This window comes from Aquila chrysaetos, chromosome 2 (assembly GCF_900496995.4).
Source record: "Aquila chrysaetos chrysaetos chromosome 2, bAquChr1.4, whole genome shotgun sequence".
Lineage (NCBI taxonomy): Eukaryota > Metazoa > Chordata > Aves > Accipitriformes > Accipitridae > Aquila > Aquila chrysaetos.
In genome coordinates this window covers 81,473,306-81,501,033 of record NC_044005.1, presented here as the reverse complement: position 1 = coordinate 81,501,033, position 27,728 = coordinate 81,473,306, and the positions used below count along the sequence as shown (strand labels likewise).

Sequence of the window (27,728 nt, the reverse complement as noted above, 5' to 3'; positions counted from 1 at the left end):
ATAATATTGTATAAATATATAAAATGTATAAATTTATACATTGTATAAATGTGTATAAAACGTATCATTTCTTTATCCTATCCCACTTCAGTGGCAATATGTAGTATTTTTGGTGCGTCTTCCATGTCTTCAGAGGAAGTCCTCTTTTGTTTCTTCAATAAAAAATAAACCCCACTGCAATTCCCTCCCTGCAGGCCGAATGGCACCACCTACTGATGATCTTTCTGCGAAAAAAGTGAAAGTGTCCGTTGGAGTTGCACGGAAGCAGTCGGACAATGAAGCAGAGAGCATTGCAGACGCGCTTTCTTCAACATCAAGTATTTTAGCTTCAGAATTACTGGAAGATGATAAGCAAGATTCATCAAAATCGTCATTCACACCTCTCCCAAAGTAATATAAACTGTAGAAACAGTATTTTTATATGAAAGACTTTATTAATCTTGTTAAGCTATTATGACTAAAGCTAATTTTTTTCGATGGCATTTCATTAATCCATTTGTGTACTTGAAGTTGTACACCTCTTCTTGGGAATGGGCTTCTCTGCTGCAGTAAATGATGCTGTGCATTTATATAAATACTACTACATATATTGTTGTGATTACAAACTTCTGATCACTACACTTTCTTTTGGGGAACAGTAAACTACCTTACATTTTCTGGTGCAACAAGGTCTAAAAAGGCACCTGAGTTCATATGAAAAAAAGTCAGGATATAGGTTTCATATTGTATTTTGCTATTAAGGAACATAGTATGTACAGTGCTGCAATTGAATGAGTGCGTGTGTGTTTGTAGATCTGTGTGTATAAAGCTAGGGAATTTGCGATTGCTCTAAGAGGAGCATTTACACTGATAAATCAGGCTAGTTTCAAATCTCAAAGCAACACTTCTCTAGAAACGACGGTTAACAGCAGCTCGTTTGATGTTTTGCCACATTTGCTGTCAGCTCTCTCCATTTTCTTCCACGCTCTAATCTGCTACTCGCTAAAGAGGGAATTGCAATTTATGAGGCTGTTTTTTTCTGGTTTGAGGGAAAGGTTTCTAGAAAAACGACGACTCCCAGTTATTTAGAATTGACCAGTGTTTGTGCTGAAATTCTGCCTTTATCAGGACAGTGTGATCCTTTACCAAGGACAGTGGACTTTGTTTTTTGAATAGCTTGCTGAAGATGCAAAGAAGTAATTTCTAGTGTAGACAGAAAGAAAGGTAGGTTACTGTGTTACTATAACAGCGCAACATCTGGTACTACTGGGCGGCTAGCTTAAAACTGCTAATAGCATGCCTAGAATATTTTGATAACGTGTTGGGAAATGTTGAAATGTGGCTGTAACCTCTTCCAGGAGGAAGCCCTCAGGCTGAGAAACGCTCCCCTGTAAAGTTCTTTAAGGCTTCCCGTTTATCCTTTGCGGCTGCGTTGTTGGCAAAACTGCTTCTTTTTGAAGGGGGGAAAAGCGCGGTTTTGCACAGTGATGACATTGGCATTGGGAGGAGGCGTTCACAGGAGCTGTGGCAGCGAGGGGTGGGTGAGAAGAGATGAGGAGCCAGCTTGTGGGGCGAGGGAAGGGAGGGGGAATGCAGGTATTTGGGGGGTGGACAGACCGTGTTGCAGCAAGATGTAGGAGCTGGGCAAGCAGGGCGAGGATGGGCCAGCAGGCAGTGTGTGGTCTTCCCCCTCCTCCCTGTGGCAGGGGAAGATCTTACTGGGTCTGCAGCACCTATATGTGTTTGTGTGTCTGTCGGTAGCGTTTAATAACTCTTGGACTAAGTAACTTCTCCATTCGCAAAAGATACAGTGGTGAACTGATGTGCTGCTTATCTGACTGTCCTTCCTGTAACACATAGCTACTGCACTGGAAGATGAGAAACATGGTTGTCTGTCCACCTCTTTTCATTGACCCTCAAGTATGCTTAACTGAAAGAGAAAATGCTTAATGACATGTCATTTCTTTTACAAAGAAAAATTATGATTTACATTATCTTGTGTTATTATCATGTTCTAAACAAAGTGGGTTTCTGTGTGTTGTTTTTTAGGTCAGAAACACCTGGTACCGTGGAATGTGAAAGTCTGTTTCTGGCACGCCTGAATTTCATCTGGAAGGGTTTTATCAATATGCCTTCAGTGGCAAAGTTTGTTATTAAGGCTTATCCAGTTTCTGGCTCTTTTGAGTATTTAACGGAGGTATTTATATTCACTGCAAAGTATGAACAATTCATTTATTAACTTTAGCGACTTGTTTACCTTGTAGGCTAATAATAGTATAACGATGAAAGGCAGCGAAGCATGGTCATTGTAGTGGGTAAAGTATTTGTGGGAGGACATAGGTTAGGATATGTATTTCTAAGTGAAGTATTTTTCAGTTTGTCCTACATGGACTCGTGGTTCGTCAGGATTCAAGTTCTTTGGTATATTTTAAGATCTTTTGCTCTCATCTCACTGTAAAGTGTTTCTTGAGGATGAGCAGCTGTATATCCAGAGCTGGTTTTATGAAAGTTGAACTGTTTTTTGTTTATTATGGAGAATCTTCCATAGTATAAAGTAGCAGGGAAAGATAGGACAAAATCTGCTACTGAAATAACCGCCTCGGTGGCATCCATTTTCTGAGTTAGAGATGAGAAAATTGTAGCTCTGTTTTGAATTCAAAGTGTTAAACAAGTCAATACCAATTTTTGGAAGAGAGGTGTCTGCTGGTGGTTTCTGTTGACAGTGTGAGAAGTCGTCTTCTCTTCTACAACAGAAACCCACGTAACAGGGCTTATTTTTTTGCCTATCTGGCGGCAATTCTGGTCCTAACCTTCCAGTGTAAGACTAAATTGTCCCTAAAAAAAAAAAAAAAGTATGTAGTGTTCTCTTCAGTGTCTGAGAGGCAGGAAACGGATGCAACTGCTTATAATGGCTGTCTTCGTATCATAAAGGTCAGAGAGCTCATAGGGCTCAGTGTCATTTCTTGCCAGTGACACAGGATGCATCAGCTCTTTAATTAAAAGGACTTAGGTCGTCTATTAACATGATTGTCTTCACTTTGCTGTAAATCTTCAGTGAAATGCAGGGCTTGCAGTGCCCTTTAATACTAAAGGATTGTTTTATGAATATGATGTGCTTTCCAAAACTCTTCTGCTTTATTTCAAGAAACTATTTTTCCTCAGGTGTTCCTAAATGATTCTGAAAGTCTGTTTTTGTTGCTTGTGAGTAGTGAACTCGATAGTATCCAAGAACAAATCTATGTCTATATTTACCCATGTGTGCAGGTTATGTTTTCCCCTCATGATTAAGATTTTGAATGTTTATTATATACATAGGTGTTGGGTTCTTGTAGCAGTTTGATCTTACAAAAATCACTTGAGTGTTTCCAGAGCAGAGTACAGTTATGTTTGCAGTTAATGTTACTGAAATAAAAAAATTTGAGGAGGTATAGATGAACAGTATTGAACAATAACTAATTTAGTATAGATCATTGACTTTGCACTGAAAATCTTAATTTAAATATCCAAAATTTAAATTAATTTGTTTCTACTGTTGTAACTTCTACTGATATTTTAAAATTATAATTTAAGAACTAGAAGAATTAAGTATGTTTTGAATATATGAAACAGACAGTGGATGAAGGATTTATCGATTTTTACATTGGATTCAGATTTCTGTTGTCCTTTCTCATAGGATTTGCCTGATAGTATTCAAGTAGGTGGCAGGATATCACCTCACACCGTCTGGGAGTATGTAGAAAAAATCAAAGCTTCAGGGACCAAGGTAAGAATTTTACGTATTGAAGGCTTGCTGTTTAACATCCATCCTATTCACCCTAAAGATCTTCCCCCCGCCCCCCCCCCCCCCCCCAGAACACTTGCAAAATATATGACACTTTAAGGATAACCGACAGTTACGTTGAATGGGATGGATGGCAGCTGGTGGCGTTTATTTTCTTACTATCTAACCTTAACCTGTCATGTGCTGTTTGAGAATACTCGTGTTCCTTTGAGACAGTAACTCCTCGTGAATGTTTGGACACCACTTCACATGGCTCAAGCGCTACCCGTTCGTTTCGGTCCCGTTACAGTGTGCAAAACCGTCTCGGTGGTCCTCTGCTGGACTCGTCCCACCGTGTGCGGGTTGTCCTTGCGCTGGGGAGCCCAAGACTAGGTAGCGTTCTCCAGATGCGGTCTCGCAAGCGCCGGACAGAAAGGAATACTCATTTCCCTTGGCCTGCTGGCTGCTTCGGTTCTGAGAGCCAGCGTGCAGCTGGCCGTCTCGGCACAGACGCGTTGCTGGTTCATCCTCAGCTTGTCCACCAGGACCCCCGCGTCCTTTTACGCCGAGCTGCTTTCCAGCCGGTGGGTCCCCAGCCCGTCCTGGTGCTTGGGGTCACTCCCCTCAGGGCGAAAGGTTTTGCGTTTGCCTGTGCTGACCTTCGGAGGTCAGACGGATCTTTCCGCCTGCTGAGGCCCCTCCGAAGGGCAGCCAGACCTTCGGCATGCCGACCGCTGCCCCGGACCAGGTGCCATCTCAGTTTTGCAGGGGGTCTCCTGTCCCATCTTCCAGGTCGTTAATGAAGCCGTTAAACAGCATCAGCCCCAGCATCGACTCCGGAGCTGGGCTTTGGTCACAGTTCTGGGATCTGAATACCGGTCTTCCCCTAGTATTAACGGGTATCTCAGTCACAGTAGACTACAAAATAAAGCTTTCTAGTAATGGTAAGGGTGGGGAGAGGAATAATTACTTGGCAGCTGGCAAGCTTCCCTAAAACTTGTTATTTAGCTGGCTGATAAAATGTTGGCTTTTTTGTCATGCACTGTAATTCATTTGTTTGTACTAAATGCTTTTTATTTGTTTTCTCAGTCTTCCTTAATTATTTTTGGCCCTGTTTCTGCTCCGTTTGTCTCCTCTGTTGTTCTCTGCCTTCTTGGGGAGGGTTTTTCTCCTCCTCTGAACTGTGCTTTTACATAAAGAGCAGTCACTAAAATAATTACAATTTCATAGAAAAAAGTATCTGACCATCTTTTTTCCTCTCTTTTTGTAAACAGGAGATCTGTGTAGTTCGCTTTACCCCAGTAACTGAAGAGGATCAGATATCCTATGCGTTGTTGTTTGCCTATTTCAGCAGTAGAAAACGTTACGGTGTAGCGGCCAATAACATGAAGCAAGTGAAAGATTTGTACCTCATCCCTTTAGGTTCCTCAGATAAAGTCCCACATCATCTTGTGCCTTTTGATGGGCCTGGTAAGTACAGCTTGGCATTTGGAAGTTTATTATCATAACGCTACTTGAAGAAGTTTACAAGAGAAATATAAGAGAAAATTAAATTTAAAAATGCCAGCTATTCTGTTCAAACACGTAATGAGTTTCCATAGTATTACATTAGCTTCCTAGAAAAGATGTTGATTTCCCATCGTAAGATTATTCTGATACTTAAGGTATTGTTGTCAAAAAAAATTGCTGTGTGTAACTTTGTTTACTACATTCTTCCTCTAACCCAGGTGGCTTTTTAGGTTACAATCTCAGTAAATTCAGTGATGCAAGAGAACTATGATAGTAGTCATACTGAGTTCCAAATTGACACTGTAACTTTAAAGTAGTACTTTTCATATTTGAAATGTACTAATTCCTTTTCTTGCTCAAGTGTTCCAAAATTCCTTAAAAAAAAAAAAAAAAAAAAAGACATGGAAAGTTTAAAAAACAGATGGGCAATGAAGAAAAGATCCTGAAATGGCTCTCAGTTGTTCTGCTTACACCTGAGTTACTTTGTATCAATTTATTTTGGTTATAAAAATTTGTGGATGATTTCTTCATTTGAGATAGGCAGGGCTGAAACGAAGAGAGGATGAGCTACAACTGATAATATTTTTGCAAGGACCTAAATTATACAGAACAAAATACATAGTGAAGAGATAGCTAATAGTATACCTTGAAACACAGTGCTTTCCTGGAATGAGGGGAGCATTTTGGAAAGTCACTCTTGGTAAATCTTTGAAGAAGTACGTCTAACACAAAACGATGAGGAGACTTTGTGGTTGCAAATGTGCTGTTTACTTTTTTTTTTCCTCTTGTGCTTTGCTACCACTGTTACCGGACTGTAGCTGTGTTAGACTAATGTGATGTTCAACCTCTGTGCTTTTTCTTATGGGACTAGATGTCCTATACAACTGTCTCGTATTCTGTATTTGGAAGTTATAGTGGGCGATATAGTACTTAAAGCAATTTTAATGTGCAGTGTTTGAAGTCATAATTTTTATACTGTAAATACATTTTTCATTATTTTAAGTATTGTTTGTTGTGTTTAATGATGGAAATTTCAAATGTCATAAAAGGAATACTTTCTATCATATATTATAAGAGTATGGGGGTTATTTTTGTTATAATGATTGCCTTAACCAAAACATAAGGAGATGATAAATTGCTGTTACAATTTTGTACAGGGATTGAAATACATCGACCAAATTTATTACTGGGATTGATAATTCGCCAGAAAATGAAGAGGCAGATTACTGCTGTTGCAAGTGTTACTAGTAGTTTCGTGGATGAAGCTTCTGAAAGTACCTTGAGTAACTTGCCACCCGAGAAGAAAAGCAAGCCAAACAAACCTGAAGTCTCTCATCATGAGTTGGCACTAGAAGAAGAAGAAGAAAATGATTTTTTTAATTCCTTCACAACTGTGCTACACAAGCAGAGAAATAAACCTCAGCAATCTAATATAGAAGACGTTCCAGCAGTTATCGAACCATTGGTGGAGAGTACCAAACACGAGCCACCGAAGCCTCTCAGATTTCTTCCTGGAGTCCTGGTTGGATGGGAGAATCAGCCTTCTACTCTGGAGCTAGCAAATAAACCATTGCCAGTGGATGATATTCTTCAAAGCCTGTTGGGTACGACAGGGCAGGCGTATGAACACAGCAAGTCAGAAGTGAGTCCCAGTGAAGACATACCATTATTAAATGAGCAGGCGACCCTAAGAGAAGAAAACATGGATGTTGCTGATGTAACTACTGAAGGTAGTGAAGCAAAGACTGGTTTGGATGATCTACAAGAATCCACTAATGCTACTGTAACTGTGGATGCAGCAGCTGTAGGGACCTCAGGTTCTGCGAGAAGTGCTGCATCTTTGATAGGGCTGAGTCTTAAGGGGAAACCTCCAGATGTCTCCACAGAAGCATTTTTAGCAAATTTATCTGCTCAGTCACAGAATAAAGAAACCGAAGAAAGTAAAGAAAATGACCCAAAGCGGCAGTTAACCGACAAAGATAACGTTGCACAGGAAGTTAGAAGGACCACAAATTCCAGCTTTTCTTCTTCCTCATCAAATGCAGGGAAAAAACCCAATGAGAACAACGTTAACATAGGCTCTGCTGAAGGTACCACAGCTAATACCTCTAAATCACCACCATTTATTAACCTTAAGAGAGACCCACGACAGGCAGCCGGACGAAGCCAGCAGACTAATGCTTCGGAAAACAAGGAAGGAGACGTTAGCAGAAACGAAGACCGACAGAATGCTTCAGGAAATGATCAAATGGAACCAGAGAATAAACAGTCTTCTGGAGAAGTGGGCTTAAACCTGTATCAAGGTGATGCGCAAACCAGCGAGATGCAGTACAGTTCAGCTGCAGCAAAAGCAGATAACACGGTCGCATCACAAGCGGAAGATACCAAACACTCACAGGAAGATGCACTGATGCAAAACATTGAAACAGTGAACTCCTTTAGAAGAGGACCAGCAGCAACGTCATCTCATTTTGAAACCGAAAACGCTTCTCGTTCTGAATTTATTTCCAAAGTCCCAAGCCCTATTCCAAGTGGCAGCTTCTCCTCTGTTAGACCTCCGCAGCAGAATTTTCAGCATCCTAAATCTAATCCACCTGGATTTCAATTTCAGGCTCCTGCACCTCATAACTTCCCTCCACAAAACAACCCGATGTTTGGATTTCCTCCTCATTTACCACCTCCGCTTCTCCCTCCTCCTGGCTTTGGCTTTCCTCAAAACCCAATGATGCCATGGCCACCAGTAGCTCATTTATCAGGTCAGCCACCACACTACGCTGGACCCATTGCACAAGGGCTACCAGTGGCACACAAACAATCAAGATTTTTGGGGCCAGAAAATTTTTTTCAGAGTAAAGACAGTAGGAGACCGGAAAGACGCCACAGCGATCCTTGGGGCAGACAAGAACAGCATTTGGAGAGAGGGTTCAGTAGAGGAAAAAATGATCAACATCGACAAAGATTTTACAGTGAATCCCATCACCAAAAGAAAGACAGACATGAAAAAGAGTGGAACAACGAAAAATACTGGGAGCAAGATTCTGAAAGAAATAGACGCAGAGACAGAAACCAGGAAAAAGAGAGAGAGAGGAAGAGTAGAGAGGAAGGACAGAGAGACAAAGAAAGATTGCGATCTCCACACAGTGATAGGGCTGCTGATGGAAAAAGCCCCAGAGAGACTAGAAATCCAGAAAAAAAGACCGAGAAGCCTAAAAGTGAAGAACAGGCTCATGAAAAAGATAAGGAGAGGGAGAAAAGTAAAGAGAAGCATAGAGAACGAGAAAGTGAAAAGAACAGAGAGAGACATAGGGACCACAGTGACAGAACTAAAAGCAAAAGGTAAAAAGATGCAGGCAGTCTTTTAAAATCCTATTTAAATAAACTGTTAGAGTAATGTCGTAAAACTTTGTATAAAAAGAAAAAAAAAAGCCTGCTAGGATTGTGCCATCTTTTTTATTCAGTGTTGGTGTTTTGCAGAAACAAGTCTGTGTTTTGGTACCACTCGGTGTACCAATACTCATCCTTTTTTTCATTATACCAACTATCGCTAGAAGTAGGAGTTTAATATTTTTAAAAATTTTACATTGCTGTATATTCAAAATTTTAAAGATTTCTTTTATTAATATGCAATAAAGGCTTAGAAATTTTCTTAGCTGATGAGGTTGGCTTTAGTCAAGTCTGCAATATAGTTGCTGCCTTTGGTAATTTGTGCTCTCTTCTGTTTTAAGATGCTCTGATAATTTTAAAGGTGAATTTCATACAATAACCTTCTTTTTAAATTGCACTGTTTTTAAAGACTGTAGCAAAGCCTCAGAATCCACACACATTGCAACAAAATATAATATGCTCGGTGGTGTGAAGAGTTTTTTTAAATTATTCAGTAGTACAATAAAATAATTCAAGTGTATTTCATTAGCTTTTCAAGTATTTCCTAAGCATCTGAAGCAGTTTGTGACCAGAAATTGGAAGGCTGAGCTGCTCGAATGTTATTGCTTTAAACTGCACTTGTTTTAATAAGAAAGCATTTTTAACCTAAATTCTTGAAAATATGATTTGTAGTAGTAAATTCATTTCTCCCACCATTTTCCATGCTTCAAAAACTTGAATACCTAAGCTTGTACATTACTTTGTGTTTTGCTATCCTTTTTACTGTAAAATGTAAATATTTTAAGGGATATTTTGATTCTAAAATGATAAAACTTTCTCACATACTGTGTGCGTTTGATTTCGTAGGTGTGAAACTGTAGGCTAAATGAATATAGCAGGCTGAGTTTCCGAATGCCACATTTGTTGTACACTTCATGGCTCAGTCGTTTTGAGTTTTGGGGGGTGACGAGGAGGGTGAAGGGCAGAAGGGTGTTTCTACCATTGGGACTTCTAGTCAACTTGTATTTTGTAGTGTCTACCATCCACTGATGCAAAACAAAAAACCAAGAAAAACGCAAACCTGAAAACAAACTAAAATCTCCTGCTCTGATACTTCTTAAAATACACTGGTCATTTTGCTGACTCTGTCAGAAACAACAAAAATATTCCACCATATAAAGAAAAATTTACATTTATTGTTCTGTTTTCCAGTGTTTTGTTTTTCACTTTGAGTACATGACCTTATGTACTGACATAGCATTTTGCACTTTGCTGTATAAAAGCCTCTTCTTTCCAGAAAGGTCTTTCCAGTTTAACACCACACTAATTGTTAGTTTTAATTATGAATATATTTTAAGGTAAAATTTCATTTGGATACCTTGCAGGTAGCTTCATGGTCCAATTGGCCGAAATTAAAAATCTCGCACTGAATAAAAGGGGTGGTAGACTTTTATTAAGTCGTGTTTCTTAGACTCATAGTTGAGAAAATTCATAAAGAAAAAATCCTCAGTTTGTTGGTAACTAGAAGCAGTACTTAAACTTTTTTAACTTTCACAGCATGGTAACATGACATGATTAGTCTTTTCCAAATTAATTCCATGGTCTGTATAGCAGTAGTGCCATTGAATAGATCTGGTAGTATTATGCATGTGTTGCATTGTTTGTTTAAATATTTACATCAGAGTTCTTTAGACACAGAAGTGCACCAAAGCATTGTTCTGGTTTTGGGGCTAAGTTTTAGGTTGGCAGCTCTGCTTGTGAAGATTTTCTTTTGACCTGTTCAAAAGTAGTCTGTTCCTGGTCTGCTGGTGATCCGTCTCACATTCACATTCATTTGTGCTCTAAAAATAAACCAGGAGCAATGAAAATTGCAACTGTCTGTACAGAAGGGACGGGAATGCTTTCTGCCAGAACTATCAGCAATAATTTGTTTGGAAAGAATATGTAAACATTTTCCAAGTTTTCCGAGTGCTTTACTACCTGCCTCGTGTATGTAGAACCTGAAGAGAGCCACAGTAAAACAGCTCCTGAGGCAGAGTTTTGTTAAGAGTTTAAATTAACAAGCAGCGACAGTTTCCAGGATTCGGTCCTAGCACCTGAGTTAGTGTAATGGGAATAAATCCCGCTGCTACAGGAATAAAGAATTTTGTCTTCTCCGTTGCCTTCAGTCACTCTCCTTCCAACGCTCCCGTTAGCTGGAAGTGCCCCGATTACTTGTGACTTGTTTTACACTGAATCACTGCTCAGACCACAAAAAGCAGCGTGTGCTGGGGAGGAACTGGCAGAACACCAGGAGCCCCAGAGAGAACAGGATAAACCCTAAATCCGCTCCCTTCCCCAGCATCACATGGCCGTAAAAGGCCCTCCTGGGAGAAACTGGAAGGAGAAGAAGCTCTGTTGCATCAGGCTCTTCGCTTGAGGGCTCAGAGCAGTGGAAGAGGATCAAAAGACCCTCACAAAGATGTTGCAGGTGCTTATTAAAACATCTCGGGGTAGTTCCATCACCCCCCCCCCCCCCCCCCTTAGTTATCTTCAAGTCATCTGTAAGTGACTTGGCAGTGCCTTCATTGCTACACACCGATTATAGTTACGTGGAACTAATGTGTGTCACCTCATCTTACTGTGCTTATTGTCTCGGCTCCACATCTGCTTTATGGAAAGACAAAAAAAAATAATTAGAAATAGTTACTTGTTTCTGTTAGGTACCCACTGAAGACTTGTATTCAGAGAATTTCCATGCAAGGAGGTGATGGTTTATTGTGTGCTTTTGAGCAATAGTAAAGTAAAAAAAAGATAGGAATCAATCACCATTATTTTTATTTAAGTATTTTGCTTATATAGCAAGCCAGCAGTCAAATGAGAAATGTAGATACCATCGTAAATCATTTGTTTAAGCACATTAAAACAGAACTTGATTTATTTTGTTTTTATTGCTCACTAAAGTAGAATATAACTGAGCTTTTTCAGAAGGAATAGGATTTTTGCATTTATATATGAAGAGCTATGTTTACTTTTGAGATTATAAATTCATGAAAAATAGAGTCATGGAAATTCAATTTACTGTGGCCAAAACCTTTGTCTAGTAAAATTTCAAAATCTCATTTAGGGGCATATAAGCCAGAAATGTATAGCTAAAGCGAAGCAGTTCTTGGACTTTGTAGTTATTTGTAGGCAGACTGCCACATTCCCACATTCCAGTTGTGAATGGTTAAAACCAAAAGTTTTCATGTAGTCGAACAGGGAAGACGTCTGCTGGAGAAAACCAGCAGGCATATTTTATATCTGTTCAGTAGTTAAGGGACATATACCTTTTCTGCTCTTAAAGTCATTCTTCAATATTTTAGTGTGAAGACAGGCTTAAATTCTTCCCTTTTACATAAATGCACACACAATGGATAGAGGCTCAGAAGGGAGGGAGAACAACTTCATTACCTAGAATAGAGTCTTTGTGGACTTCACAAGTAATTACAGATGTTACGATAAAAATTCTCATTACAATAAACATGCGCCTTTTGCCCCAAGTACACCTTTTCTCCCTGCCTCAATTTCAGTTCTTATGCTTGACTGTAATATTACAAAATTGTAAGAAGAGAAACTCTGCATTCTAATAAAATGTAAGAGTTTTGGAGAAACAGGTAAGTTGTCTGTTCTCATGAGGCAACAAAAAATACTGGAGCGACGGCTGGCTTTAGAAGCTGATTACTACCTATTTGTCTACAAAACTATTTCCAGCACAGTAAAGAAAAAAACCTGCAGACTTTCCCATTGTTTTAAAGTAAATACTAAAGGGTATGCGTAAGTAATTTTATGAGCAAAACATCTGATCACATTTTATATATGCTATTAATACTCAACATTTAAAAAAAAAAGGAATTAGGGACAATTTTATTAAGTGCTTTCTTATGTTGGTTCCTGAGTCTTACACTGCCAGCTAACACAAGAAACAGGAGGAAAACAAAATTTCTCACTTCTTTAAAGAGTCTTAAACAGTTTTTCAATTAATTTCCACTGTAAACATTATACCCTTCTGCTTTCATTAGCTGAATCTTATTAGAGTCTTGGAAGAGCACAACATCTTTAATTTTACCAATGAATTCCTTCTGAAAAAGCCCTGTCGTGACTATATTGACTTTCCTGCCAATTTCAAACCCACCAAAATAACAAATGCCACCATAGTTTAAAGCAGTGTATTTTCTGTGTGGATCAATATCTTCAAAAAGAATTAGCTCCTCATCAAGATACACCTTAATACAAGTTTGGTTTTGAACTACAGTAACAAAGTGCCATCTTTCATCACAGCAGGTGGAGTATTTGCTATGAATTAGAGGAACAGAGATTCTTTCTCCAAGGTTAATCACAACTTTTAACGTTCCATTGGCAAGACCAATGGCAAGGAAATCATTATCTTCATCTTCACCTTTTCCCATCCATACTATTAAGCCTTCAGTTTGATTGGTAGTAAAATTTAAAGAAATGCGGCTATACTGGAGGTCTCTTTTTCCATAATAAGGATCTGTGTATTTGATGTAGGAGTTGCCAATGAACTTCGCTATAAAAAATTTGATTTTGCTATCGCAGTACTTACCTGACCAGCCTAGTGAGCATACACAGATATAGGAAAACGAAGTAGGTTGGGGAATACAGAGAGCTTGAAACCCACACCTGTTTTGTGAACAGTGAATAGATTGTTCACATGTGCTCCCTACCCACTCTGGTGGGCAAGAACAAGAAAAGCCTGAGCTTTCAACTTGACACGTTCCATTATTTTTGCACACCGTGTACCCACACGCTGTTCCGTCACAGTCACCAACGTTGGCTCCACCTTTAGGGTCCATCACAGTAAGCTTCAGTTCCCTGTTGTTTATAACAATTTCTCGTATACAACCGGTGAAACTTGTGGGTTCGTTTTCTATTGCCATTGAATGAACAAGGTTTAAGGAGGATACCCCGCCAACAAAAAAATCCGTGTGCGTGTCTAGCGCGTTCATTCCCGGACTCGCTTTTTGAGTAACGTTGATACCGTCCAGGTCCAGGTAGCCTTCATTACCAACTCTTCCTGCTTTGAGTGAATGCCATGTATTTCCATTTGTGTGGACCTTCTGAGAGGTCTGTAGGATGACTGTCTTGTCTCCGAGATTGTAGCGCAACTGTATAAATCCGTTTACTAATGATATACATAGAAAGTCACCTGTAAAACACAGTATAAAATAGTTTTACTTTTTAGAGGCGGCACACTGAAGAACAGCATATTCATAATCCTCATGCTTTCATGCCTGCACTTCCCCAATTCAGTAACTTATTTTCAGTAGCCTTGTACCATTATCACGTTTAAAATCACACAAAAAGGGAGATGTTCCCCAAGAGCTTCTTGTGGCCTTTTTTTTTTTTTTTTTTTTTTTCCATTATTGGAAACTGAGCTCCTGTTTGCTTCAAAGTAAGAAGCCCAACCTTCTGAAAAGCTCTGCTTTGGTGCAGGGACTAGGTAGCTGTGAGGTAGGAGGAAACAGGATCACTTTGGTGTACTGGGAATGTGAGTTGGTGTTCCCGTGCAAAAGAATCAAGTTTTGACCAAGTTACAGATGCCAGAATACTCTCAATTTCCATATGCTGAATCAATAAATTGATCGATTTGTCAGTTTAATGCACTGAAGGTTTGTCCACACCAAACGTACTCTGCTTTCCCTGAAGCTGCTTTTTTTGAAGTGGGGATGGTTTGGATTTAATAATTGGACAGCTGGAGAACAGACGATGGATAAGCTTTTTATTGACTTGTTCTTCTGGAGGCCTCCATGACGGGAAGTATTAGGAAGGAGTTCCCGTTTGTACTACCAGTGTGTCTGGCCTTACAGGCAGTGTAAAAGGCGAGCGAGTACCCCTTCGAACTGCACTTACAAACATGAAGAAGAAAAGCTGGGGAGGGTTAGGAACCGGGAGCTGGCAGGAAGGTGTGTAAGGGCAGAGATAGAGTCTAATAGGGCAGGGAGGCAGAAGAGAACAGCAGGAGCCTGCAAATGAAAGTCACATTTTCAAACTTTTTGATGTTTGCCTGTGCAATTTAACTTTTTTTTTATTGCTTTTGGAAATAGGAGGCATAAGGGTGTTGGGTTTTTTTTAAGTAAGTTTATCAATTAAATTAATAAATATCTTCTTTGTTAAATTTGCATGTAAGCTTTCTCTCCTAGTAGTTACCCATAAAACTTAAGTTTTATGTAGTATTTTACTAAGGAAGAAATACTTTTAAATTTGGAAAGTACAATTTCCTTAAAGATTCAGCACTTTTAAGGGTGGACCTGTTAGTAGAATGACGAAGTTTGCTTTCTTGGGGGTTTAATTTTTGAGTATTTCTAATACTTGAATTACATTGCCTTTACTAAAGTTAAAAATGAATGGCTTAATTTACTGGATGGGCTTGTGAAAGTTACTAAAATTACACCTCTCTTTTCAGCAATTGTTCAGGTGCCCATTCAGGCAGGGTGCAGATGGTTCAGTTGAATTAGTGGCTGTAGAGCACATGCTTCGTGCCTCACCTTCCCTGCCCCAGACACCCGTGGGAAGAACGAGAAGGCAGCTCTTCCTTCTTTCAACGCCATTCCAGCGATGGCAGAGCACTTCTAGCTTGCTAGTTCTAGCTGTGCTGATCTGTTTTACTTCCTTGTGTTTAGTGTTCTTTTGAATACCTTGTTTGTTGCTGTTTTTTGCAGGAAATTACTATCATTCTCTTCACTTGTGGTTTCTCTTGCTCAGTGAAGCTTGCTAAATTTTTCAGTGCATCGTTGGAATGCGCTCATCCTGCTTGTTTGTTTGAGCAGTGTACGTAACCTGCTTGTCTGTTTCTTTCATCAGGACCTCAATCCTAGGGTAAGAACGGAGCATCAGAAAAGGCTCCTGAACTACCTCCTTGGCAGCCTTCAGTCCCCTCTCCTACCCAGACATTTACGCAGATTTGCGTAAGGACAGGAGCGCTCCTTGCTGTCTAGGAAGAAGGAAAACATCTGACCAGGGTTGCTTGCTCATCTGCCTTGTAATCAAGAGCTGGAGAAGCTGGGCGTTCTCCAAGACTTCCTGGCCTGCAGGGAAGTTTCCTGGTAGCTTTGCACATTTGACAATGATCTGAGGTGACATTAGAGAATAGTGCTTCAGTGATGTCCAGGAAAAAGTGGACACGGTTTCAGCAGTTAGTCATTGTGTTTCTGGCTCGAGCCTAACGATGTCCGTTGCTAATGTACTTGCAGTCAGTTTTGGAGTCTTATTTAGTCTTATTACAAGAGCAAATCTGTGTTGCTGCATCTGCTACCTACAGTGTAATGAGAGGTTATGGCTGAGTACTCTGGATTATGTTCTAGCACAAATTTGAGACCTCTCCTCAAACTGGAGTAACTTCCTTTTCTGCTAGTTGTGAACCAAAAAAATTAAACTTTCCAATTTCAACTCTCCCTGAGGCTCTGAAGGCACTTTCTTACTCCCTTGGTTAGACTCTCTCTTCACAGATGACTTACCATTTTAGTCTTTGGCAAAAACAGCAGAGTGTGGAGATAAATTTTGTGATGTGGACACTGATCCCAGAGTTCAGCTCAGTATTTCTCCATGAAGTTTATCAAGCCGTAGGTAGTAGGGGACAACTGGCTGAAAACATTTTAGGAGTTTAATGTAAAGCGCTGTGTGCTCAGTGTCCATGAACCCACCTCTCAAAGTGAAGGCAAACTATGGGGGCTTGTCTTTGTTCCTCTTCAGCAAGCAGTGACATTTTCAGCAAGGGACCTCAATCCGTCCTGTCCCTGAGGAATGAGTTGCACAGCTGAAGCCTGTGCAGGCCTATGCCATCACAGGAACTGCATCACCATTTTAAACAAATGGTATTCTTACCACTCAGTTTCTCCTCTCGGCAGTCTCAGTATGGGAGACCATGAAGCAAGGTGGTTTCCACTGTTTCAGTTTGAGCATTACCCAAACCTGTCCCATATGACCCTAATTGGGGCCAAAGACCTTTCTGAGGAGGTTTGCTTTTGTTAAGCGTGAAGGAGATGACATCCTCAGTTTTTCCAGGACTAGAACATAGCTGGTCCCTACTTTCTAGAAAATACAACCTACACATAGGACACACAACTTTGCTTCCAGCTTTTCAGATTAGCATCTTGTCTAATATGGACTATTTATCCCCATGAGTAGTGTCACCAAAAAAGCAGAGAGACTCCTGAGGTAGGCAGTCACAGTCATTCTTCTGTTGTGCACACAAGTCTTTGCCCAACCTGTTGGACGGTGTGCAAGGAACTGTAAGGTAATCTCTATCAATTAGGTTGAATCTTCTTTAGATCCAGGCTATTGTAGCTTAGCTGTGGCCTGAAACTGCAACATGTCAAGACCCTGGATGTTGAACAAAATCTTCAACGGTTACAGCATTCAGTTCTGTTCTGATGCACCTTCCTGCCCCTCTCATTTTCCCTGTTTCAGTAAAATAAAAAGGGGTTTTTTTTATAGCCCAAATGATAAAAGATTGTTTCCTTGTCTTCTCAGGGGAAGGGGATTTTGTAGCAGATGTTGCCTTAAGGAAGGAACTGTTCTGGAGTTAAAATAGCACTTTTACTTGCAAACCCTAGTTCAGGGTTTTCACCAGATGGCTGAAGGTCAAAGTTGCTTCACCTCAGGGTGGACGTCTCTATTCCATTGTAGAAGCCAGCACTCCTAAACAGGTATCAATTTTTCTTCATCACTTTAATTCTCAGGTTTTCATTAAGTGCACAAGTCTCACCTGCTCCCGTATCAGATGTCAGCATTCCCAGAAGCCAAGTCAACTTTATGTATGTCCTGAGCAGTCAGTTCCTAAAACTGGGAGTTAATGAGAAGTCGCCTAACAGTACATCTGACTACTACTGTGAGAGCTAGATTATCCATGATGATACCTGCTTATATGACTTCTTATGATGAAATCTGAATGCATCACAAAAGTTTTCAGCTTGCTACTACTCTGAGTATGTAAGTCTGTAAGCAAGTTGGTTACAGTCACACAGTCAAGTTTTAAATTCTCCCAAATGGTGACAATGCTCTTCCATGTTCAGTCTTTATCTAGACATGCAGGTGTGTCTGCGTATCCCCATCTTGAGAAGGGATCATGCTTAAGCAGTATCAGGTTGCCATGTTTTTATGGTACCACAGGCAATTCATCTACATCGTAATGTGTCAAAACTTTGTACAGTTGGAAACACAGGCTAGGAATCCTGCACTCTATTTTGAGATGTCCCCTTCATGCCAGAAGCATTACCATGCGTAACAAATGCAATAGTGTTCAATTTACACAGCTGTGTTGGGCAAAGATCTCTGCAGTTACTGCCTTCACTATCAAATCTGCCTAATGCTGACACATTTCCTGGGAGGACTGAATACAATGTTGGAGGATCTTAGGCTGGCAGACCATGGGCAGGGAAGGTATCCTGGACGGTATTTTTAACATTTCTCTTTCAGGGTCTCTTCCCCACAGTGACTCGAAGTCTACCCTTGTGCTCTGTGTATATGCGTAAGGCAAAGCCTTTATTACCTGTTAAGAGTACCTGAATTTATTCCTACACTTCACTGCAAATTAACAGTAAGAAGGATTTCCCACTAGTTTTTAAGGCCAGAGGAGCTTCCAGAATATCCTTTTAAGTAACTTTGGAAGCAGCAGACTAGTCAGTGGCATTCACCTTTCTGATGCCGTTGTCATGTCCCCAGTGATACAGAGATGCAATTCTCTCTAAAGGCTTGAAACTCACCGATGAGCTCCTGGACTACCGAAGGTCTAGATTCCTTTACAAAGACTCGTAAGACATTTGATGCTCGTCCTTTTACTCATCCTGTGTTACTAAGCAGAAGCCTCCATGCTATGCTGGGGACAGAGGCTTGGATGAGCGGAGTGCTTCTGCAGCTTCAGCAGGGTATGTCTCTCAAGAGCTCCAGGCAGTGGTTTCCTGGCTACAGAACATCTATAGTCTTGGTTCTTTCAGCCATTTTGGAGCCCTGAGATGGCATCTCTGGACGTGTGTTTGCTGGCCTCAGTCTATGCCTTCTGCTGCTTTTACCTCTAGCTCTAAGCCAAAATGCCAGTTTCTAGCATTGTGATATCGGGTAGCATTCCTTGCCCCATCCTTCCACCTTCTTTTTCAGAAACCTTTATGAATAATTGGCACCATCTTGGTGACAGAGCGAACATTTGAATCTTATATTCTCATAAGCAGTAACATTCACAGGAATCATTCTCAGTTAATGAAACTTCTTACCATAGTGTTGGTTTCCGTCAACTTCACTCCAAGTTGACCCTTTTAAGCCACCATAATAAAGTTCCTGTGTCTCCAACAGTATTATTGCCTCTGGTTGGTGTGATGCATCCTGTATCACTGTAGCTCCAGACGTATCATTGCTCACTGCCTTTTCCTGCCTTGCTGAACTCCGTTCACATTGCTTTCATTCTTCCTTTTTTTATCATCCTGTTCTTCACAGTTTTCCTTTCATCCTGCTATCCTGTATGATTTTCCGGGGACCCAAATCATGTCCTCTTACACTGTGACCCTTTGTGTATTCTTCCAGGAGCAGAACTTTTCTTGTCTAGTAGGGGTTGAAATAGCCAAGTCAGCCTCCAGCTGCATGGCTGTACTCTGTGGCCCAGGAAGGTGATGCGCTGCCGTGCCCACCTGAGAGGGGACCTCACGGACCAGGAGCTGTCCTGCACGGCTCGTCTCCTGAGCGCTTCCAGGAGCCAGAATAAGGCCCAGGGCCAAGGAAAGAAAGCAAAAGCAAAGCAGAAGAGGGAGGGCTATGAACGGGAAGAACAAGGCAGCAAAGGACCGAGAGAAGAGTTGAGCCTTATTCCCACCCTTCTGCAGCCTCTGCCACTAACTGCTAGCCTGTAATACGTCAGCGTGGTTGAAGTTTGTTGTTCTCAGCTTAATTGCTATCTTTTGTTGCCTTCCTTGTCTTTGGGGGTTTGTTAACCTTGCCTCTGTCTTTGCCACGGTCTGAGTGCATGCACACAGTTAGGTATCAGTCAGCCGACAGGTTATAGCAGCTCACTGCAGCTGCGGCAACTTGATCTTTTATCTAGTGATGACTCATGCACACTTACAGGAGCTACCCATGGGGATGCTTTCATGGATTATTACAAAATGATTCTACTGCATGTATGGAGCCGCATCTCACAGCTAATGCAAGACAGAACAGGTATCAAGCCAAGCCTGTAAATCTCTCAAACCATGTAAGAAATCACTGTGGCAATAGGTAGATGCCAGCTTGGAGCACCATCCCAGAGCAGAAGGGCATAGCTCGGATCCAGAACAACCCCGCAGCCAGAGTGATGCTCACGCAGCTAGAAAGGGTGGGCGATTATCTATCTGTAGGTTAGACCATTCAGCCTCACCTTTCAAAAACGCTGCTTTCCTTGGTGAAGAAACTTTTTCTGCTTCCTTTAGTCACCGCTGTCACCCTGGCATATATTGGCAGCTAGAAGGAGCCACCTTCCTTGAGCAACTTCAATTTGCCAGCCTCAGTTTTGGTTTGCTTGCCAGTGGCAAACAGGTAGCAACGACACTTCACGGGGAACAGATTTCAGGTCAATGGGGATGTCTGTTCTGTCACACAGATTGCTGGCAGTTCTGCTTCCTACACTGCTAATTTAGTCCATACAAATGATCCCAAAACTAGTAACAAAGCAGAAACGATGCTCCTGTCAGCTAAGGAAACATGGCTGCCAAGAGAGAAGACTTAGCCACTCTCAGTTTCTGTTCTAAAAGTGGGTGGATATTCAATTTGTTTGTGATTAGGAAAATACCACTCCTCCCTTGTGGGTATTCTAGAAATTCTGAGTATTTCCAAAAGATTTTAGCCTCATTCCATGATTCAGTTTTCACCACAAACAACGTCTTAGATAACCATGCAGACATCACGCACCTGTACTGGCTATCTCTTTATTTTCATGCTTTAGGTTTTTAAACTGAAATGCCTTAAATATGAGGAGTTAAAGTTTTGAGGTTTTTCAGACAAGTAGGTAACATAATCCAGTTAAAGAGAGACAGAGCACTGGTGTTGCAAATGTTGAGTATTAGATTTAGTGTGAGTCATCCCACGCTGTTTATTAACCTGACTTCCTTCTTAGTCACCCAGCGTAACTGTTCTTTCTCATCTCATCAGGGAGCAAACCTTTCCGTCACCCTGGCCTGAACTCTGGAATAGCGCAGACAGTCTACAGCATATTGCACCTTCACGAACAAATGCAAAGCTTCAGTAATGCTATGACTCAACAAAAAAGTAATGCTCCTTACTGCCTTTTACCCAGAGTGCCTAGAGTGGTCGCTATGTAAACGGACTGAATTCGACGTTGTTCAAGCAGTCGATGGGCATCCAGCAAACCCAGTCTGAATTAAAGGCTCTGTATTCAGTGAGGCTCCCACACTTACGCTGGTAGAAATAGGATACACTGCACTTGAGAAGAAGTGGGCTGGCCTTCTACCGACACTCTGCTGACCTCCACAAGAAAGCTGTGTTATTTGCAGAGACCTCGCTCAGAAGCAGTGCATACAGCTGTCTGCATCTCCCACATTTTTACCTCCTTGGCATAAAACAAGTAATCAAAGATGGGGGGAAAAAAGTCCCTTTGTCATTCTATCTGCGAATTTCCAAAGTAAAATATGCGTACACAGCTCACTTGTTGGGGTTTTTTTTCAGCTTATTAATAATATAGCTACCCACATAAATTTTGCCAAACTTTGAAAATTATTTTCTTAGGGCCTGCGGAAATCAATACTACCAGACTTAAGTCCCGATACACATTCAGTAACAGCTGACAAAGCAAGAAAACCGATGACTGACAGAATTATAGGAAATTCTGCTAACAGATAAAGATTCATAGGATGTTTTTCATTTTATGCCAATTCACCAGGCATTTAAATGTGTGTACTGAAGTAATCAGATTGTTAGAGGAGTGGAGGCTGGAACCAGCATATCAGCTTTTGAGTAAGGAGACCAGCCACCTACCCACCCTTTCTAGAAATGCATGTAATGGTCTTTGAAAAGAACAAAGCAAGAAGGAAACCTTTCAAGGGAAGTCTCATGTTTATTTCTTCACCTACTAAAGATTTTTCTTTTTCATGATGGGAGGATTATTTGGCGGGGCATGCCCCTGAAGGGAAAGTCCCAGTGTAGTATTCACATAGGTGACAAGCCAAGCCAATGTGTAACTGTGCCACTCAGTATCACTGCTAAATTAGCTGCATAGTCAGAACTCATTTCTTTTAAAAAAACAGCATTGCCTAGTGAGGAATTAAAAAGGAATTTTAGAAAAAAAAAATCCTGTGATTTCAGCAATCAATTTATTAAATCTTACATAACTGTGTAGAAGAAAAGGCTTTATATAAAGTGCTTTCTAAATTAATCCCCAACAGAAAGCTCTTTCACATCTGCTGGCTGCTAAGAATACTTCCAAGTCTTTCATCAGTCTAATTCTGTCTGGACTTGACAGGATTATATGACGGCAAATATAAAGAGTCAGACGATTAGCTTTTCCTAAATCTTTCAAAACTCCAGGACAGTGAAAATGGAAGTAGGAAATTTGTAAAGAAATTAAATTACTCTATAGAAGATGGTTTTTATTTTTAAATGAAATTGATACGATTCTAGAAAGTGATTTAAGGAAAATATTCCTTCCTGTGCAAACTAAACGTTCATGAATGGCAACAGAATGAGGGCATGCTCGTGCTAAACCACTCCTGGCCCAGGTTAAACAGACTTAGCACTCTCTTTGATGCTTCCAAAGAGATACTTAATTTCCTTATATGCTAGCTGCTTCCATGACCTCTGACTATTCTTTTGAGAGAGATCCTTTTTTCTCTTCTATTTTTCATGGCCCATGTAATGCTTTAGTTTATACAGAACTATTCACTGAGAATCTCAGAATTTGGCCTGTAAGTGATAGAATTATAAAAGATTCATTGTAAAAGACAGTTCTTTGCAAATAAATGTATTTGTATTACAGATGTTCCATATATTTTTCTCTGAAACTGCTTCTCCGTATGTGGTTGTAATTAGAACAAGGCAAACAGGAGGTGCCAGCAGTGTATGATGTATTAGCAGTCTTAGTGAATAGCAGCCTGTTAAAACATCTGTGTACAGAATAAGAAGGTGGTAAATTGGGCATATGTGTGTTTATATGCACGTGTGGCTGGGTATGTTTATTGAAATGTCTCAAAGCTTTAGGCTTTGAACAAAGGAACGTAAAAATACACGAGAAATAGTTAAGTGCTTTTTTTGTCACACAAAGGCCCATTTTTGCATAACGTACTACTTAATACAAGTGGAAAATTTGCCCTAAGATCATGTTATGAATGATATGTAATGCTTCTGTTTAAAAACGTGCAAGACACCATGTAAATGCAATATAAAGATGAAGTATGTTAATGAAGTAATTACAAAAATATTACACCTTAAAGACTAAATTTTAAAATGTATTTACACTGGTTGGCAAATTATGTTTTCTCGCCATGAAGTTTTAGGAATGTTAACTCAGTAAAGTTTAAAATACTTTTATAAATACTAGAAATGTTTTATTTAGATTCGTTTTTCACTCTGCATATCTGGCAAATGCAGAACTTGTACGTTTTGCATGCTGCACCAGCAAGCTTTTCAGCATTATATAATAAAAAGTTAAACTTCTGATGAACCTCATTAGCTCTCTCATAGTCTGTTCACTTACTTTCACTTAACTTGCTTGATCAGTTTTTATATTGCTTCATTTTTGGTCATTTTAAAACCCTGGGCCAAACCCTCAGACTGTAGCTGCACTGAACCTGTGGGAGCAGTATCAGTAGAAGTCTGTTAAAAGCTGGCTACAGTTACTTTTCAGGGGAAAATGGTTTCCTGAACCACTTCATTAAATACTAGTTGGCTTTGGACTAATCCAAAATTTTGTTACGTATGTTTTTTCTTATGAACTTGATTATTCACAGTTCAAAACCCAGTCACCAGGGACAATGAGTTACAGAGACTGAATGCCTCAATCACTTCCATGTGCTGCCTTTCGTTTTCAAAGAAGTACCTGGGTGTATGATACCGGCAAGCTGGAATATCCTTACCTGATTGAGTACCCAAATGCTGTGCAGCGTAAAACAGGATACCGTCTGCAGACAGAGGCTGAAACTGCAGTTTGATGTGGGTCTTATGCCGGATATAAAAGGGTGCAAATGACATCCATGATGATTCATTACTTCTGAAAGATGGATCACTAATGGAAATAGCTGAAAAACACAAAAAGAAATGTCTTGTGAAAGATATTTTGAGAGGACTGCATTATGGCACCAGTTGTCTACAGTTATTTTGTATAGTTCATAAATGCTATACATAATACTTCCAATTCTTCCCTTTCCAAAGACTAAAAATAACCTAGGTACAGAATAAAACATAGATAATAGCAAATCATTGCCATTTTGTCTTCTGTGTGCCTTATTTTCATGAACAATCAAGCCCGTAGTTGTAATGCAAAATGAATGTGATCTTGTTAGTGTTCATTTTCAAATAAACGTAGGTGTAAATTTTACATTGTTTAAAAACTCAAATGCAAAATACTTTTGCAGGAGTCAGAATAAACATTTATTTCTTCACGATACAGATGAAAACCTTAGTGGAGGAATTCTAATGAACTGCTTTGTGTGTTACAAGAATGTACATTTTAAGTGGAATGTGTTCATTAATTGCTGCTGAAATTTCTTTTTAGGATAGTCATACTGAGATGCATGATAATTCAAGTTGTCCTATCTTATACTGAAATGGAGCACTTCCACACAATTACAGTGAAGATACGGTGTACACTTTTGAGCTATACACAACTTCATCATTCTGTCCTACCACCTCTCTCAGTGCCGATTGTTCATATACCCCTAAGAAATTGGGCTGGTTAAACTTCCTTCAGCCAACTGATAAATGATTATACTTTTCTATGCTGTTTACGTCACCTGAAACTGTTTCCAGTTTTTATCACTATAACGACATTACGTATTTGAGATATAATTATGTTAGTTAGCTAATTAATTGTTGTGTGGTTGGTTGGTTGCTGTATTTGTGGGTTCAGGGGAGTAAGTCAAGCTATTTAGACGTGCAGGGTACATTTAGACTTGTGTGCGATAAGCCCTTTTTACTACTTAGTTAGGAGCAGTACTAAATGCCTGAACTATAAGCGCTGCCGCCCTCACTTTTCACCGTTCTCCTGCTGAACCTATGCTGCTTCTCTTCTAAGAGGCCAACATCTGTCTTCATTTTGGTGCTCCCAGTTTCGGAGTTTTACCGTAACTTGCTGTCAGTCAAATATACCTTCAAGATGTCCTCGTAGCCCATTCCTAGGCAACCTTACGCTATCTTTCCGCACTCAGGTTTTCTGCGTGGTGTCTGCTTGTGAAGCCCCTTGCCGTCCAGTTGCCCCTTGTATTGCCTGTCGCAGATGGGCCTTCGTTATTAGGTTGGTACACAGTCACGCGCTGCGAGATTTTGTAACGTCCCTGTTTGTCACACCACCTCTCTCGGGATAGGATTCCAGGTGTTCCTGGCGGGCCGTGTCCAGCGCACAGATGCACCGTTGTACAGGACCCAGATCCCTCACCTCTTATCGGCGTGATGACTCGAGGATGCCTCTTGAATGGCTCGTAACAATCCTGCTGGCCTTTCTGTTCACTTCCCCCACTAGATTACAGTTAATACTCCTGAGGAAGGTGCATGGATTTATCCTCACGAATTCTCAGTAATTCTAGAAGTAAGTTTTAATCTCTGGAATATCAATTATAATGGATTTATGAAATGCTCGAATGGTCAGAATCAGGCTTTTGATGAGCTGTCATTCAACCTATGTATACATTCTCATGCAAACACATTACATTAAGAAATCGCTCCCATCCTAAGCATCATAATAGCTGTTACGATATCAAGGCTAGGCAGTGTCTGTAGTAATATATTACATGATGCCAGAAATGTGAAGTTCCTGGCATCTATACGTAAGAGCTGACAGAAATAAAAATAGTTTTAAAGAGTACCAATAACCCTGGAAGATAAATAGTAATAAAACTTGCTAAACAGATTAGGTGATGTTATTTATATCACTAAAACTTATAAACAAAAGACAAAATAATACTTAATAATTTTCATATGGATTTTTAGGTGCTTGTATTATTTTTGGTAGGTAAGAGGCAACATTCTCCATCAGTAGTTGAAGGTGTAATCCCTCTACTGATGTCTTCATATTTAAAAATCAATCAGAAATAATGATTCATTTTGTATATAGACATTTTTGCTTTAGGTATCATTTGGAAGCCAGTCTTCTCTTAGCAGCGGTCAATCTTATATTAAAATATACTGCTGCTTAAAAGGTCATACCGGGTGCAGTGTACAATGAGGCATCTGAAAGTCTTCATGTCAGATTCAGTTTCGCTTTGTCAATGCAGTGAATTCTTTACTGCTTGTGAAGGAAGCATGGACAATGACTAGCGTGAAAGCAAAATGTTCAGCTGCAGCAGGATTGAAATGCTACATTGCTTATCATTGGAAGGTATATGAAAGGAAGATTGCTATGATAAAAAGCCCTGGAGCAGAGAGAGAACAAGGATGAAAAAAGGTGATTTTATAGTATCACTCAGAGAATGAATCAAATCCATGGCTTTACATTGCAAACAGAGTATTAAAAAATAACACCCACATCTTCAGCAGCAGATGTCAGAACGCTTTAGAAAGGAGGTATTATCCTGATTTGTAGATATCAAATAAAATACTCTATTTAATATACTTCATTCTGAAACTTCCAAGATGCAAATATATTATTCCCATTTTGCTAAAAAAGTGGTTTTATTCCCAGTAAATAAATCTTAACAAATGTCAGAATGCAACACCTTTTGCCACAATGCAGCAGGACTAACTACAGGAAGTACTAGAATGACTTCTAATTTGCTTGTAAATTATCTGTAGATCCTGTAAGTACTGATTATATGCATGGAAAAAATCTGACTTGACAGGTACATGGAAATGTGCGCCCATATCTCTGAACAGAATGCTTTAACTCTACTGCAGTGCACAGAGATAATCGGTATAAAATTTCATTTTTGCAAAATTGCATCTATAGGTAGGCAAACTTTTGAGGTGAAGAGTAAGACAATTTAAGCTTTTCAATTCGCTTTTATGGCAGGTATATGCAAAACTAACATGTCACATCAAATGCTGAGGTACTTTACTGTTGTTTTCTTGGCAACAAACTTTTTTTTTTCCACCCAAGACACGAAGCTCAGCCAAACTTGCAGAAGACAGTTCCTGTGTTACATATGCTTACTCCAGGGAAACTCTTTGCTAAAACAAATGAGGTGAACGGATGCCTTTGCCAATCCCATAAGCTAAATTTGTAGAACTTGTGCTGTGTAACTACTACATTACTCACTAGGGCGCTCGGCACTGTGTGGTGCATTGTAAGCACAACAGGCATTTAAGCAAACATTTCTGTTCTGTATCTATCTGATTAATGACTCACTTTTCTAAGCTGAGTAGTAGTATCTGATGAAGCTATACATGTCTAAATGATACCAAGATAAACTCTAAATCCCTTTTGACCAGTTAGAGCTACGGGAACACAAAGTTCCTGCAAGTACTATTGCTGAAGTGTGCTTTTCTTTCCCTCTACCATGCATTAATACCTTTCAGGTTCCTCCTGCTACCCTCACTTGATCAGTCCTGTAATGCTCACATCCTATTCAACTGTTGTTATGAACAAAGCTTTCTACGTTATTCTTGCAGCTCAGTTCCCACCATTGAAGCGGAACTGCTTGTACACATCCCAGTCTACATTTTGACATTACATTCTGATAGTTTCTTCAAGCAGCTTGTTGCCTCAAAACTTTCAGCAAGCCCGCTTCGCTATTCAGCACATCAAGGAAACTCGCAGTGGAAAAGGAAAACAGTCAACGTGAAAAAACTGAGCTCAAACTGCAGGATGGAAGCACACAGGCTGTGGAAGCAGGGATGGGCTACCCAGCAGGAATGCCCGAGTTGAACAGGGATGGAGTTAGGAGGCAAAACTCAGCAGGGGTTGAAACTGGCCAGGGATGCGAAGGAAACAAGCAGGGCTTCCAACGAGAAGGCT

General features: G+C 40.1%; 2 protein-coding genes across 14 annotated transcripts in view; one reads left to right on the top strand and one right to left on the bottom strand.

Moving 5' to 3' along the window:
• The window catches only part of PHF3 (PHD finger protein 3), a 50,970-nt gene extending 41,163 nt beyond the window's left edge, over positions 1 to 9,807 (top strand). For all 12 annotated transcript variants that reach the window (XM_030007190.2, XM_030007198.2, XM_030007191.2 and 9 more), the window contains 5 exons: positions 195 to 390; positions 2,029 to 2,176; positions 3,653 to 3,742; positions 5,014 to 5,209; positions 6,406 to 9,807. In XM_030007190.2, the coding sequence (XP_029863050.1) occupies positions 195 to 390; positions 2,029 to 2,176; positions 3,653 to 3,742; positions 5,014 to 5,209; positions 6,406 to 8,588 (2,813 nt within the window). In that variant the 3' untranslated portion in view covers positions 8,589 to 9,807. The remainder of the gene's footprint in view (positions 1 to 194; positions 391 to 2,028; positions 2,177 to 3,652; positions 3,743 to 5,013; positions 5,210 to 6,405) is intronic.
• Positions 9,808 to 11,414: 1,607 nt separating this feature from the next.
• The window catches only part of EYS (eyes shut homolog), a 1,018,924-nt gene continuing 1,002,610 nt past the window's right edge, over positions 11,415 to 27,728 (bottom strand). For both annotated transcript variants that reach the window (XM_030007184.2, XM_030007189.2), the window contains 2 exons: positions 23,698 to 23,859; positions 11,415 to 13,799 (listed from right to left, as the gene is read on the bottom strand). In XM_030007184.2, the coding sequence (XP_029863044.1) occupies positions 12,610 to 13,799; positions 23,698 to 23,859 (1,352 nt within the window). In that variant the 3' untranslated portion in view covers positions 11,415 to 12,609. The remainder of the gene's footprint in view (positions 13,800 to 23,697; positions 23,860 to 27,728) is intronic.